The sequence below is a fragment of the Eptatretus burgeri genome, chromosome 13, assembly GCF_056783735.1.
Source record: "Eptatretus burgeri isolate ZD-2024b chromosome 13, Ebu_testis_v1, whole genome shotgun sequence".
NCBI lineage: Eukaryota > Metazoa > Chordata > Myxini > Myxiniformes > Myxinidae > Eptatretus > Eptatretus burgeri.
In genome coordinates, this window is record NC_140973.1 from 41219806 (window position 1) to 41233598 (window position 13793).

Sequence of the window (13793 nt, forward strand, 5' to 3'; positions counted from 1 at the left end):
CTAGTTACATAATTAATGAGGAGTAGCTGTGCTGCTGATGCCCCTTGCATATTAGGGCATGACTTTTGGAGTTCAGCCAGGTTGTCGACAATGACCGAGTTCTTATGAAAGATTGTTGGATCATCAACTTACACCAGCAATCAATGCTCTTCTTGATCAACAAAAAACCCATCCTAACAGACAAGTTAATACCCCCAGAATTGACATATTTTAGTGTGACTTGTAATACCCCCTCAAAAAGGGAGTGGCATGATGCCATATGTTTTCATAAAGTGCATCAGGGTCCTCCCCCACCCCGAATCCATTTTGTTTACCACTTAAAACATACATGAGCACACCCTGAGTACAACCACCAATTTTGAACTCATTCCATTCAGCAGTTCAGGAGTGCATCGTAGGCAAACATACAAACCAACAGAGACAGACTCTTCTCAAATTATAGTATGATAAAGTCGTACCTTTTGCGCGTCTTGCACAATTCTTCTAGTATACGTCGTTTCTCGTAGCTCATCCACGGTGCTCCTGCCTCATCCGTGCTATCGACATCAGCCCCCGTTTCGCTCGCACCATGCTGCAGCATGCGCTCATACACCTCCAAGGGATTCAATCTGGTCATTATGTCATATGCGATGACGCATCCAAGGGAGTGTGCGACAAGAGATACACAGCCTCCACTCTCCTCAAAGTGAACATTCCGTGAACAGAACTGTCTGTACAGACGATTCAGCTCACACTGCAAGCCTTTTATGATCTGCATTGAGAGCAGAGAAAGGAGGGTAGTGGGAGGGAAGGGAAAGAGATGAGGAAGTATGCAGTTGAACCAGCCAGGTGCTAATTACACAGTATACATTCCCATGCAAAAAAAAAAAAAAAAAGATTCAAGATTTCAAGATAGTGATGACGCTTTTACATAATTTTAAATTAAATGCTTATGATCGTGATAGTTCATATAACAACAACAATATACATATATATATATATATATATATATACACACACACACACACACACACACACACACACACACACACACACACACACACACACACACACACACACACACACACACACTGCAATTGCATGATGTGTATTGGATCGATTACAAGGGCAAAGGTTCTATAAAATGTGGCATCTAAACTTAGGATCAGAATGATTAAATAGTCAAGATAAAGTTGAATCATGCCCTTCCCTCCTCCCCTCCACGCCCCCCTGCCCCCACCCCAATAAAAGACCCAGCTAAATCAAACTATCAAAAACAAACCTCGCAGTTGCAATGTCAAATAAGATTCCTCACCTCATCACGGTACAGTGGGCTGGTGTAATACAAGATGTCCATAGCGCTGCTGTTCAACATGTCTCGTAATCCTCGAACTTTGTCAAGCGTAATGGAGTCAACTGTATCTGGTAGATGGATCAGATAACCGTGATTGTGAAGGAAAGAAAAAGAAAACATTTCTGTAAAGGTTCATCAGGGTGGCCCAATGGATATCATGCACGCCAGATAAGGATTGTTCTACGAAATGGCTCACAAACCTTGGAAAATAATCTGAAAATACTTGGAAAAGTACATGAGAGAAAGGGGTGTGCCTCTGCACAATGAAAGATTTGGAGAACTTCCTGATCAACTTGCCCAAAAAGTTGATATCTTGTAGCCCATACTGCAAAAAATCCCAACGATGTTGGCCCGTGCAAGGCCTGTATACAGGCGTGTTCTACCCAACCGCCCAGATCCATCCCTGGCAATGAGTGGACATTGAATCTTGCAGGATTAGCTCATGTGAACATGGCAGATGTATTTAATGGATATCTGTAATTGGAAAGATGATGCAGTTATTACCAACATTCAGGTAGACTTCTGAAAGGGAGACAGCGTATTTGGTTTAGTTGCTTCCTAACACTGATGGGAAAGTCATACCTGTTTCACAATACACAGGGAAAGTTTAAAATCATATTTACTATGAATCGTGTTTGGGAGGAGGGGTGGGAGTTGCACGAGCTGTTAGGGCCATTATAAACAGAATTGGATTTTTTGTTTGTTCCGGGGCTAGAAAATAAAGTGTACTAGATTTTTGCATCTTTTGGTAAAAGGAGAAACGTCCATCCACGTGTGTGTGTGTGTGTGTGTGTGTGTGTGTGTGTGTGTGTGTGTGTGTGTGTGTGTGTGTGTGTGTGTGTGTGTGTGTGTGTGTGTGTGTGTGTGTGTGTGTGTGTGTATAATTCCAGCAATGTGTGTCTGTCTGTCTGCGACCGCCGTTTGACGACTGCCGGTCCGATTGAAACTTGCCAGGAATATTGCCGGGGACCCGCGGATGTGCCTTTTCAAGGTTTTATATTAATCGGACGAGCGGTTCCCAAGTTACGGCCATTTTATTGCTTTTTTCAGTGTTGGAAAGGTGTATATATCGCAGCTGAAGTGTCGTTCCACCTTATCATGCCATTTTTTCCCAAAGATATCTCAGAATAATGAGAACAGAATATTAATAATAATAATAATAATAATAATAACTAGCTGAAACCCCGTCACAGACGGATTCCGTTCATTCAACCACCCTCACCAGCTCACACACACTCGAGGGACATGGACTGGACAGGGTGTGCTTGCCCCCGCCTACTCATCCCCTGCCCCTGCCCCATTCAATCTGCTTACCCCAGCCCAAAAATGTAATTACCCCAGCCCCGCCTCTTCACTCCCCACCCCCCGTCTTTTGATTCCCCGCCCCACTTGCCCCCGGGCCCCCACCCCCCTGTCCACCCCTCACACTCAACTTCGTCTCATTCAACCCAGCCCTCGCCCCATTTCCCCCTTTCAGTTTGCTTACCTCCGCCCAAAATTTTGCTTACCTTGCCCCCCGCCTCTTCACTCCTCGCCCCCATCTCAACGAAAAGTGTTTATTCTGCTTCAGAGTTGAAGTTTTACTATTGCCACTATGTGCGATGCACTCTTACAGGTACGAAGTTTATTTCAGTCCAGGTCCCAGTACTGAGAAAAACGTGACGCGACCGCTCGGAGGAGCACAAAATTCGTCCTTCAGTATTAATATGTAGATATATAGATAGAAGATAGAAGATACAGTAGACGCCGCTTTATAATCCACGGTTAAAAAATCCAGCCGCTGATTGTGACCAAAATGAGTTGGAACGGAATTTTACATCAAGATATCCTCCATTTAATAAATCCACCTGCTTGGCACGTGCACGGTCTCAACCTAAGCTTGATGTAGTATGCGCTGCCGCAGAGTGAAAAAAAAACAAAAAACAACAACAGCAACTGGTGACGGACTTTGAATCCCGCCGCCGCTCGAATCCCAATAGCCAAGGGAAGAAAGCGACGACAAACCCGAGCCGATGCCAACAGCGGCAGAGATGCGGACGGCACTCGACAAATTGGACAGGGGACTGCAGCTCTCAGGTTTTGCCCATCCCGATTTCCGCCACGTGACGGATTCAATCAAGGAACATTTGCGCAAAACCTTCCCTCCCAAGCAAGCGACCTTGGAGAGATTCTTTTGAACAATCCCCTTGTCACCGTTTGATAAATCAATGTTTTTGTCACATAAAGCAGTGTTTAACGACATTCGCTTTTTGTCTTATCTATCCAGAAGGTGGCTGAAAATAGGTTCTCCGCTTAATAAATCCAGCCGGTTAATAAATCCAAACGGCGTGGTCCCATGGTGGATTTATAAAGCGGCATCTACTGTACAATGTTTCTTGTTACATTTTTTGTGTCAAATTCACATTCTGAGATAGTCACCATGTGCAGAAGAGGATTTTACATTGCAGACGCTATTTTGGAGGAGTGGAATGAGTAATTACACCTCTCAGCAGTCAGGTTCTGACGACGGACGTAATGACGTCAGCGAATAACCGATGATGTCATGACGTCCTGACGCCTCTCAGCGGTGACGTCACACGTCGCCATGTAAACGAAAAGTGTTTATTCTGCTTCAGAGTTGAAGTTTGACAATTACCACTATGTGCTATGCACTCTTACAGGTCCCATGTTTCTTTCAGTGTAGGTCACAGTACCGAGAAAAACGTGATGCGACCGCTAGGAGGAGCACAAAATTGGTCCTTCAGTATTAATATATAGATAATAATTGCACAATAATTGGCAGTAATAAAAAGAATAACGTGATACAATGACCAATGTCTGTCAACCAATAACGACCTATATATTGTCTGTCAACCAATAATGACCAATAACGTCTGTCAACTAATGACAGGACACAGTGCTATGACATCACGAATGACGTCACAATTAATGTTTATTTAAATTTTTTTTTGCACGATTGACGTGACAATTCTTCTTCTTCTTCGTTTGATATGACGTTTTGGTCTCACCCACATCTCACACCTGTAAATTCAGGGAATAACCAATTCTAATTGGTCTAATCAATTAACCCAAGTAACTAGGATTATCTATCTATAATTCCAGCAATCTCTGTGTGTGTGTCTGTCTGTCTGTGACCGCCGTTTCTCGACGACCGCCAGTCCGATCTGATTGAAACTTGCCAGGAATATTGCCGGGGCCCCGCAGATGTGCCTTTTCAAGGTTTGATATCAATCGGACAAGCGGTTCCAAAGTTATGGCCATTTATCTGTCAACCAATGACAGGACACGGTGCTATGACATCACGAATGACGTCACAATTAATGCTTTTTTTTGCACGATTGACATCACAATTCTTCTTCGTTTGGAATGACGTCACAATCAACGCTGGGGACCTTAGCATGTGCCTTTTCAAGGTTTGATATTAATCGGACAAGCAGTTCCCAAGTTATGGCCATTTATCTGTCAACCAATGACAAGACACGGTGCTATGACATCACAAATGACGTCACAATTAATATTTATTTATTTATTGTTTTTTTTTTTGCCCCAATCCAGTCGTCGTTTACGAGAGCGAAGGAACGAAGCTGCACATACTGACACGCACCTATGGGCACGCACTAGTACATATAAATACATACATATATACACACACACACACAGTACATATATATATATATACATACATATATATATATATATATATATAGATATATATATATATATATATATATATATATATATATATATATATATGTACACATGTACATAGGCCAATTGTGTCCCCTTCATACAAATTGTCCCAATACTTAGCACGTATCCTCAGTAAGTTGGTGGGAAAAATGGACAGGATGCTTAAAATAATGAGCTTTTGAATAAAGTTTAAAAAAAAAAACATCACAATTCGAGATGAGGTTGCAGTGTCATTTGAGGTTGCATCACTATTCACGAATGTCCCAGTGGACTTGGCAGTGAGTCACGCGAGAGCGCTTGGACAAAAATGAGGATTGTAAAATGGCGTGTACAAACAGCCAGTTAACTGCAGATGATGTTTCCAGTTTGTGGTTATGTCTGGCTAGTGCAACATTTGTTTATGATACCATTGACAATGAAGAAATTTATGGAACGGCAATGGGTTCACCCATGTCGACAGTAGTGGTTAATCTGGTCATGGCAGAGCTGGAAAGCAACTTGTTAAAAAAAAAATGAACACTTTTTTTTTTTTTTAGTTGCCGCAACTGTTGCCAAATTCAATTACAGAGCTTAAATTTTGTAATTCGGCTTAGTTTAAGAGATTCTCAAAGTTATGGCATGTGCAGAAATGAAGCCACGATTGCTGGTGTCTCCGGGCGTTCATAAGCATTGCAATATTCCCAGAAATCCGTAGCTATGCTCAACAGGCATTCAATAATATGAATGACGAAAGTTGGGGGAAAAAAAACCAAAACTTTATCATGAAATCGTTGCGGCCTGTTTCAAGTCAAAGGATGGTTAAGCAGGCCAAAAAAACATGGCGAATACCCCCATCGAGAGCGAGGTAGCCAAGGATTCACCTCAAAGGATATGATTAAATAAGGCCGTTAATTATCTTCAAAAGGGACGTCTTAGTTAACCCAAACACCCAATTTTCACTCATGCACTCCCTTGGAGTTCCCTTAGTATGCATGCAAAACTTCAGGCTGCTAGTTTCATGCATGCAAAACTTTTGAACTCCAAAACCAACACCTTTGTTCCACGGATATTTCTCATATTGCTGACATTCCCCCCCAGTAGGGTGAATATACTGGTTCTAGCTCACTTTTCCCCATGTAAATGAATGGGGGATTTTCAGCGATTCCCTTTTTTTTCCCCTAAAAATAAACCCCCTTTTTATCCGTTTTTCCCTGCTGTGCAGGGGTTTGGCTTTTTGTGAGGCAATGTTTTATGGTCGGATGCCCTTCCTGGACGCCTCTTACAACACAGGGATATGGTACACCTATTCTAACCGGGGCATACACCGGGACCAGTATACTGGTACTCATTTCGCCGACCTCGGAAGGATGACAGGCTGAGTCAACCCCCTGGTGTTAATTCAGCAGCTGAGCGGGATTCGAACTCGGGACACTGGGATCCCAAGCCGCCACCCTAACCACTAAGCCAACACCAGGCTTTGTATATATATATAACCAGGCTATCCCAAGGTATATTTATTTGTCTCCCCTTTAACCTGGAGGTTGATCAGCTCACTCATTGAACCTATAAAGATTTGTTCATTCTCAAATTCCTTCAATAGTTTAATTTTCTTTGCACAATAATCCCCATCTAAAATATTGACAAACAAAACATTTGAATCTTTATATTTTTTAAGATACCCCTTTTGTGCCATTACGAAATGATAAACTTCTCTTTATGATCTCATCTGACCACCGCCCGAGTTGCAAATCATTTTTGTGTATAAACCACGCCATAAAAAAAGTTTTGTTTCAAATGTTTTCAGTTCATGCCGTGAAAATGAGGAAGTGTTTTTTGACACGGTCGTGCTGTGTGGTTTTAGACAGTCATGCTGTGAAAAATAGGAACTATTCTGTGAGACAAGGTCTCGTGTTTATATTTTATCTCAGAACACGAACTGAAAACATTTGAATCAAAACCATTTTAAGTATGTTTTGTAAATGATTCATACAACCGCCTAGTTATTTTCCAAGCTGTCATTTCCTGTGGCCGCACCCAATGTTTAGGGAATTTCCTCATTGTAGCCTTATAAGTGATTCACCAGACAAAGTTTCTGCCAGACAGGATTTTCATTTTTACAACTGAGACATGGATGATCTCTCTTCCGATGAAGGCAAAAGCTTACTACAGAGTTGGTAAGTTTGTTTGGTTTTCTCTTTGAACGATGAAGCAAATGATTATTAATTAAATCATGATAATTCTGATATATATATATATATATTTTTTTTTCCCTGACAGGGCATTGGAAGAAATTGAGTTTACGTATCACGACGTGGTTCATGAAATTAATACTCTTATTGAAGAGATCAATGATTTTAGAAGAGAATTGAAAGACATTTTCAATGAGTGGCACGAAGTCTTATCACGTCCTATCATCTCGAAGGAATTAAACCAATGGTGAGACACGTGTGTGTGTGTGTGTCTTCCTACCTACCTCTCTCTGCTCTTATTGAAGAGATCAATGATTTATAATGACCGGTCTCTGATCTCGAATGAATTAAACCAATGGTGAGACACGTGTGTCTATGTGTGTCTGTGTGTGTGTGTGTGTGTGTGTGTGCGTGTGTGCGTGTGTCTATGTGTGTCTATGTGTGTGTGTGTGTGTGTGTGTGTGTGCGTGTGTGTGTGTGTGTGTGTGTGTGTGTGGGTGTGTGTTGCTTTCCCTGTCTGTCTGTCTCTTCATCTATACCCTTGACTTTTTTTTTTTTTTTTTTCAGCACTATCGCACAACATCAGCTGTTGAAGCAATCTTGTACAACACATGATTTTCTGGAGGTAAATATTTCTGAATTATTATTAATATCACTCTCTCTTTAGAATGTCGTCTAATGTTGGTTGCATTATTAGTTTGAACGCGGTTTTGTCAGTACACTGGAATTAATTTTATTGACCTTGAAAGGATGACAGGCTGAGTCGGCCTCCTGGTGTGTTAATTCAGTGGTCAACGAGGCTTACTCATATTACCATGTAATTATTATCCACTTTTTGTTTCAAAACAGAATATGGTGTCTGAGTTTCGAAATCACAAGACATCTGGAGAAGATTGCTGGGAAAGATTATACATTCTCGCAAATGAATATTTAATATTTTCAATATTAATAAATTATATTTGTTTTGTATACAATTACTTGATTCTGAATTACAAGAAGAGGATCAAAACATGAAGGGAGGGTAGGTGCGCCCCCAATGACCCATCACCCCCTCATCCCATCCCTCCCCTCCCCATGTGTGTGTGTGGGGAAGGGTGGGGGTGGGATGAGGGAGGTGGTGGGTCAAAGGTGGGGGCGCACAGGGGGATGAGGGGGTGGGGCTTGTGTGGGAGGGGCTTGTGTGGGCGGGGCTTCGGTGGGGCTTGTGTGGGCGGGGTGTGGGTGGGGCTTGTGTGGGTGGGGCTTGTGTGGGAGGGGTTTATGCGGGCGGGGCTTCGGTGGGGCTTGTGTGGGCGGGGTGTGTGTGGGCGTGGTTTATGCGGGTGGGCCTTGTGTGGGAGGGGTTTATGTGGGTGGGCCTTATGTGGGCGGGGCTTCGGTGGGTCTTGTGTGGTCGGGATGTGTGTGCGGGGTTTATGTGGGTGGAGCTTGTGTGGGAGGGGTTTATGTGGACAGGGTTTATGTGTGTGGAGTTTTTGTGTGGAGCTTGTGTAGACAGGACTTATGTGGGGGGGGGTTGATGTGGGCAGGGTTTATGTGGGCAGGGGCGAATGTGGATGAGGTTTGTGTGGATCAATGGATGGGTGGAGAGATGGGTGGATGGGTGGATGAGTGGAGCTTGTGTGGATGGGTGGATAATTTTTTAATTAAATAAACATGTTGTGTGTGGGGGAACTAATTAACTAATCACTAATTATGTGAATATGGGTGGAGCTTGTGTGTGTGTGGAGCTTGTGTGGAGCTTGTGTGGAGCTTGTGTGGAGCTTGTGTGGAGCTTGTGTGGAGCTTGTGTGGAGCTTGTGTGGGGTTTGTGTGGGAGGGGTTTATGTGGGTGGGGCTTGTGTGGGTGGAGTCAAAAAGGGGCGGAGTCAAAAAATTTCAATTTATCTTTGTCTTTTGTAATTCCTGTGAATAAAATGAACCTAAAATCTCTTCCCCTTCCAAATCATATATTTTATAAGTCCAAGGAACTGTATCTATTACATCAACAATTTTAAAAAGTTCTTTCGTCCATCGTTCAGTAAAACCCTTTTCAAAATGAGATTTCCACCTATATATTCTTACGATATCACCAACTTTGAACTTAGGTTTTCTGACATTAATCTCTTTTTCATATTTTAATTTTGTAAATGTTTCTGATGGCTTCATATTCGTTGACGTGTGAATCGTGTCATTATACTTATCCACAATATCCTGAATAAAAGATAACCATTGTTGTGAACCGAGTTGTGTGAATTTTTTATATAGTCTCTCTTTTAAGGTACGATTAAAACGTTCAACAACAACTGCCTTCCCTTCATTAAAGGTACTGTATAATGTAATACTGTTATTTTTTAGAAAATTCATAAATGTCTTGTTATAAAACTCTCTACCCTCATCAGTCCACAATTTTTTAGGTTTTCTCTTACTTTTATTAAATATCTGTTGAAAAGCTAACATAAGAGTATTACCTGTTTTGTTTTTTAAAGGGACAACCCACGCATATCTACTCCTCAAATCAATAACGGTTAAAGCATACTTGTACCCCTTATCATTATTGAGTTCAATCAAATCAGCAGACCAGATATAATCTACTTCCTTGGAATAAACTTTCCTTCTCTGAAACTTTGTGAATATTGGTTTATGTAATTCATCAGCTAATTGCTCTTCAGTCTTAATGGCATCATTAGAGCCTATGAGTTTTTTGAATTTCCAAGTCCAAGTTTCAATTTAGCACTAATCATCTTCTTCACGATGAACCTATCAACTTTTTCTCTCAAGGTTGGATTTTGTATCAGAGACAAATTATACAACATTTCTCTATCGGCTTCATGCTTTTCTTCCAACGTTGTGGTATTCCCATAATCAATATCGTGTCTCATGCACACTTCATCAACTCTATTGATTGGTTTACTCCAGGATTTAGGATTGTCTGCCTCATCTAATCTTTTATCCAAGTTTGTGCCTGGACCACAGAAAGAATACCCTGGAAGATGTAATTCCCCTGGTATTCCAGTAGTTGTAAATTTACTTCCTGATAAAAACTTTTGTATATCTCCTCCGAGTTTGTGTTTGGAGATAAATTGATTTTTTTTTGAACCACACACCGAACATATACCTTTTTGGATAACCCTGTTATTTTTACTTTTAATATATGAAATATTTTTAGTATTAGTTTTCTTTTTACATTTGAGACAATAACTCATTTATTTATGAGAAAAATTCCTGCAGAGTGCAAAAACCTTTTTAGTTTCCAACATGCACATTTGAATCTTAATTTTTAAAACATAAAGAATCCTTAGAAATGCCTTCACTCTCTCCTCCATTTATTTAAGGAAAAACTTGAATTAAAATGAATGGCTTGACGATGTCAATAGTCTTGAAGAAAATATTGCAAATAGACTTGTCAATTCTTTGTTTTCCTCCTCGGTGGGTTGAGTTATTTTCTGTAATACCGCCAATCTTTTTTGAATCTCACTGGTTTCCATATTTTGATATTTATTTTGTCTCGCTCTTTCCTCCCTCTCCTCCCTCTCTCTCTTCTCTTTTTCCTCCTTCTCTTTCTTCTCCCTCTCCTCCTTCTCTCTCTTCTCTTTTTCCTCCTTCTCTTTCTTCTCCTTTTCCTCCTTCTCTTTCTTCTCCTTCTCCTCATTCTCCTTTTCCTCCTCTTCCCTCTCTTCTTCAACTCCTTCCTCATCCCTTACTATCCTTGAATCGTTTACACCCCATAGAATATTATACATATATTCATCAGGATTTCTTGTTATTCCTGCATCGAAAATAATTTTTTACAACAGGAAACCAATAAAATTTCTTTTGAATTTCTAAAAGAGCCTTACCTTTTCTTAACTTTATAATTTTTTCATTATTTAACATTCTAATTAAATCTAAAGTTGTCGGTTTATCAACATCAGCATAATGCCAATCTTTTATTGAAAATACCTCATTCTTATGTTGTAGAACATATTTATTAAAATACCGAATACCCTTTTCTTGAAGGTATGCTTGGACACAGAAATGATAATTTTCTTGAAGCCTTCTTGCTGTCATTTATGTATTAGAAATATATGTTAGAATAATATTATGGCACGAAACACCTCCCCATCTTCCCATAGTTAAATCATTTTGTATTTCCTTACTTATTATATATAATCCTGTTTTTTCTGTTTTCATGAGATAAACAAGGGCAAAACCATTATTATATTTACCCTTATTAAATTCTTTTATTTGTTGTTTACTAATCGTGGACCCACAAAACTCATTCTCGATACCAAGTGGATAATATTCTTCCTTACGAGACTGATTTAATTGTTCCAGGTCTTCGAGGTTAATTTTAAATGACCAATTATACCCTAAATCATTCATATCATACCCCCATTGTTCTATTCTCATACAAACGATACGCCCTTCTTTATAAAAATTTATTTTAATTCGAACTGTGAATTCTGTATGACCTGGAGATAATATCAACACTTCTGTATCTTTGGAATACACAGCCGTTTTATTCAAGTATATATATTGTGATAAATCGCTTAATCTCACCAAGTCATTCGCGTCAGTTGGGCTTGGATAATTTTTTAATTTATAAGCATTTTTCATGTTAATATTTTTGTTTATATTATATTTATGTCGTTCAGCCTGTGCCTTTGTATAATAATTTGATAAATCAATATCCAGTTCTTGAGATACACCAAAGATAGAACCATCTTTACCAACATAAGTCATTTATATTAGATTAAAAATAATATCATAAAATTTTTTATTTTTGTTGAGTTGAAATAACACATATAGACATAATTGACCACAACACTTGGAATTTAATTCTTGGACTTGAAATGTTTGATAAACACCATTCTGTAAGAATTTTATGACTTCAACAGGTGGTGGAAGACCAAAACTATCAAAATAATATTTGTCTTGATTATTAAAAATACAAACCCAATGAGAACCGTTCCCATTATTATCTTCTAAGTTCATAATAATATTCTTTGTATGTTTCGGCACATTTGTTAATTCATCTCTCATACAAATAACCACATTTTGAATTTTTAATTTCTTACAATATTTGGCAAGTTGTAAATTTGATGTTGTATTCTTTCCAAATTCTTTCAACCACTCATCAATGCTCATTTATTTATTAGAAAGATATAATCCATTACCTCTTTTCGTTAATTTTACACCTGCTTGTGCAATAGAAGAAAGCATATCTCCAACTAACAATCTCGCTTTATCAGGCAGACCTTCAAGTTTTTCAGCAAAATCTACAATTACGCCACTTCCACTAATTTGTTTCTCCAACTCTTTGTTATGTCTTTCCAATTCTTTTGAGCCTGGAGTTGAGCCTTCCTTTCGTTGGCAGTTTTCACCGCTGTTGAAATACCACCCGTCAATGCTCCAACCGCACTTAAACCAGCAAATAAAGGAATTAGAAATGGGAGAAATCCTCCACTCGTCTCTCTTATTGAATATTTTTTCAACATTGGTTTTGTCATTTTAATTTTAAGTGAGCCAGTGTCATTCAAGATTTTAACCTGTTCTCTTGTGAGCAAAACATCAATTCTTACTGCTCCTTTTCTCTGAATTGTATTAACGTTAATCGTACAAGGCTTTTGATTTTGAACACAAGATGATAGTTTATGAAGATTGATTTGATTAACATATACCCCAGTTGGTACTTTGCCACTCATTTATTTAACAAAAAATTATGTGAGACTAATCATCACACCATTATCTGTATTAATCTGCAATTCTGTTTCTTCCAAAAGCAAACAATATGTATCAACTTCTTCACTCTCTCCTCTTTCAATGTATAGGGAAGTATCCACTCGATTAGACTTTATAGTTTCCTTTTGCGCGCTCAGGTCAAACGCATAGATTGTATACAAACTTTTAAATGCTGTCATATCCAAAATAGGTTCTTTATTTCCATTACTTTCACACACCTTTTGGTAAGACTTGTATGCTTCAGCAAAATCATTTTTTCCCAATTAATTTCCAATCTATCTCGTGGATAAAATGTTCCATCTAGAGAAACGCGAAGTTGTTTCACCTTAGCATTATCACTCAATGCATTATTCTTATCAGTCGCAGTATCACCATCTGGCTTTTTAAAAATGATCCACAGATATCGTGGCTTTCCTTCCAGAACACCCAAATTCCACGTGTAAGTAGTTTGATTGAGTTTAACGTGTTGACATCTTCTTTTGAGGTATGATACACTGAGTGGTTTCTTTGAGTTAAGTCTTCGATTCAACATCTCTTCTGTTTTAAGATTAGGAGTATATTCACTGATATACCAACTCATCTCCTCAATTACAAATTTATTCTGATCACCAAAAGCATTACCAACACCAAAAAGCAATCTATTTTCATTATCATTCCTTTGTAGTTGAAATCTAATTTTAAGACCATACAGAACTTTATCATGATCACAAAATCCAAATATACCTTTAAGAGGAACCGCCACAGTAAAACTATTTTCTGCTTTTGTATCATCATTATACGCTCCTTTCCTTTGAATATATCCAGGGTCTGTGTTTGTTCCCGTTGACATATCAGGAATAAAACCTTCGACAGACCCCTTTCCCATTCTATCACTGAATGTATAGAGTGTAAATTTTATC

The 13793-nt window shown here is 39.2% G+C and overlaps 1 protein-coding gene and 1 long non-coding RNA gene across 7 annotated transcripts in view; one reads left to right on the top strand and one right to left on the bottom strand.

The window, feature by feature from the left end:
- The window catches only part of DDHD1 (DDHD domain containing 1), a 71213-nt gene that overhangs the window by 24161 nt on the left and 33259 nt on the right, over positions 1 to 13793 (bottom strand). For 5 of the 6 annotated variants that reach the window (XM_085852158.1, XM_085852155.1, XM_085852153.1 and 2 more), the window contains 2 exons: positions 1295 to 1401; positions 459 to 751 (listed from right to left, as the gene is read on the bottom strand). In XM_085852158.1, coding sequence (XP_085708284.1) covers positions 459 to 751; positions 1295 to 1401 — 400 coding nt within the window. The remainder of the gene's footprint in view (positions 1 to 458; positions 752 to 1294; positions 1402 to 13793) is intronic. The other variant, XM_085852154.1, reaches the window with a different exon arrangement.
- On the top strand, positions 6089 to 8206 carry LOC147014289 (uncharacterized). Its single transcript, XR_015050703.1, has 4 exons — positions 6089 to 7176; positions 7280 to 7438; positions 7759 to 7816; positions 8041 to 8206. It is a non-coding gene; the product is annotated as an uncharacterized LOC147014289 (long non-coding RNA).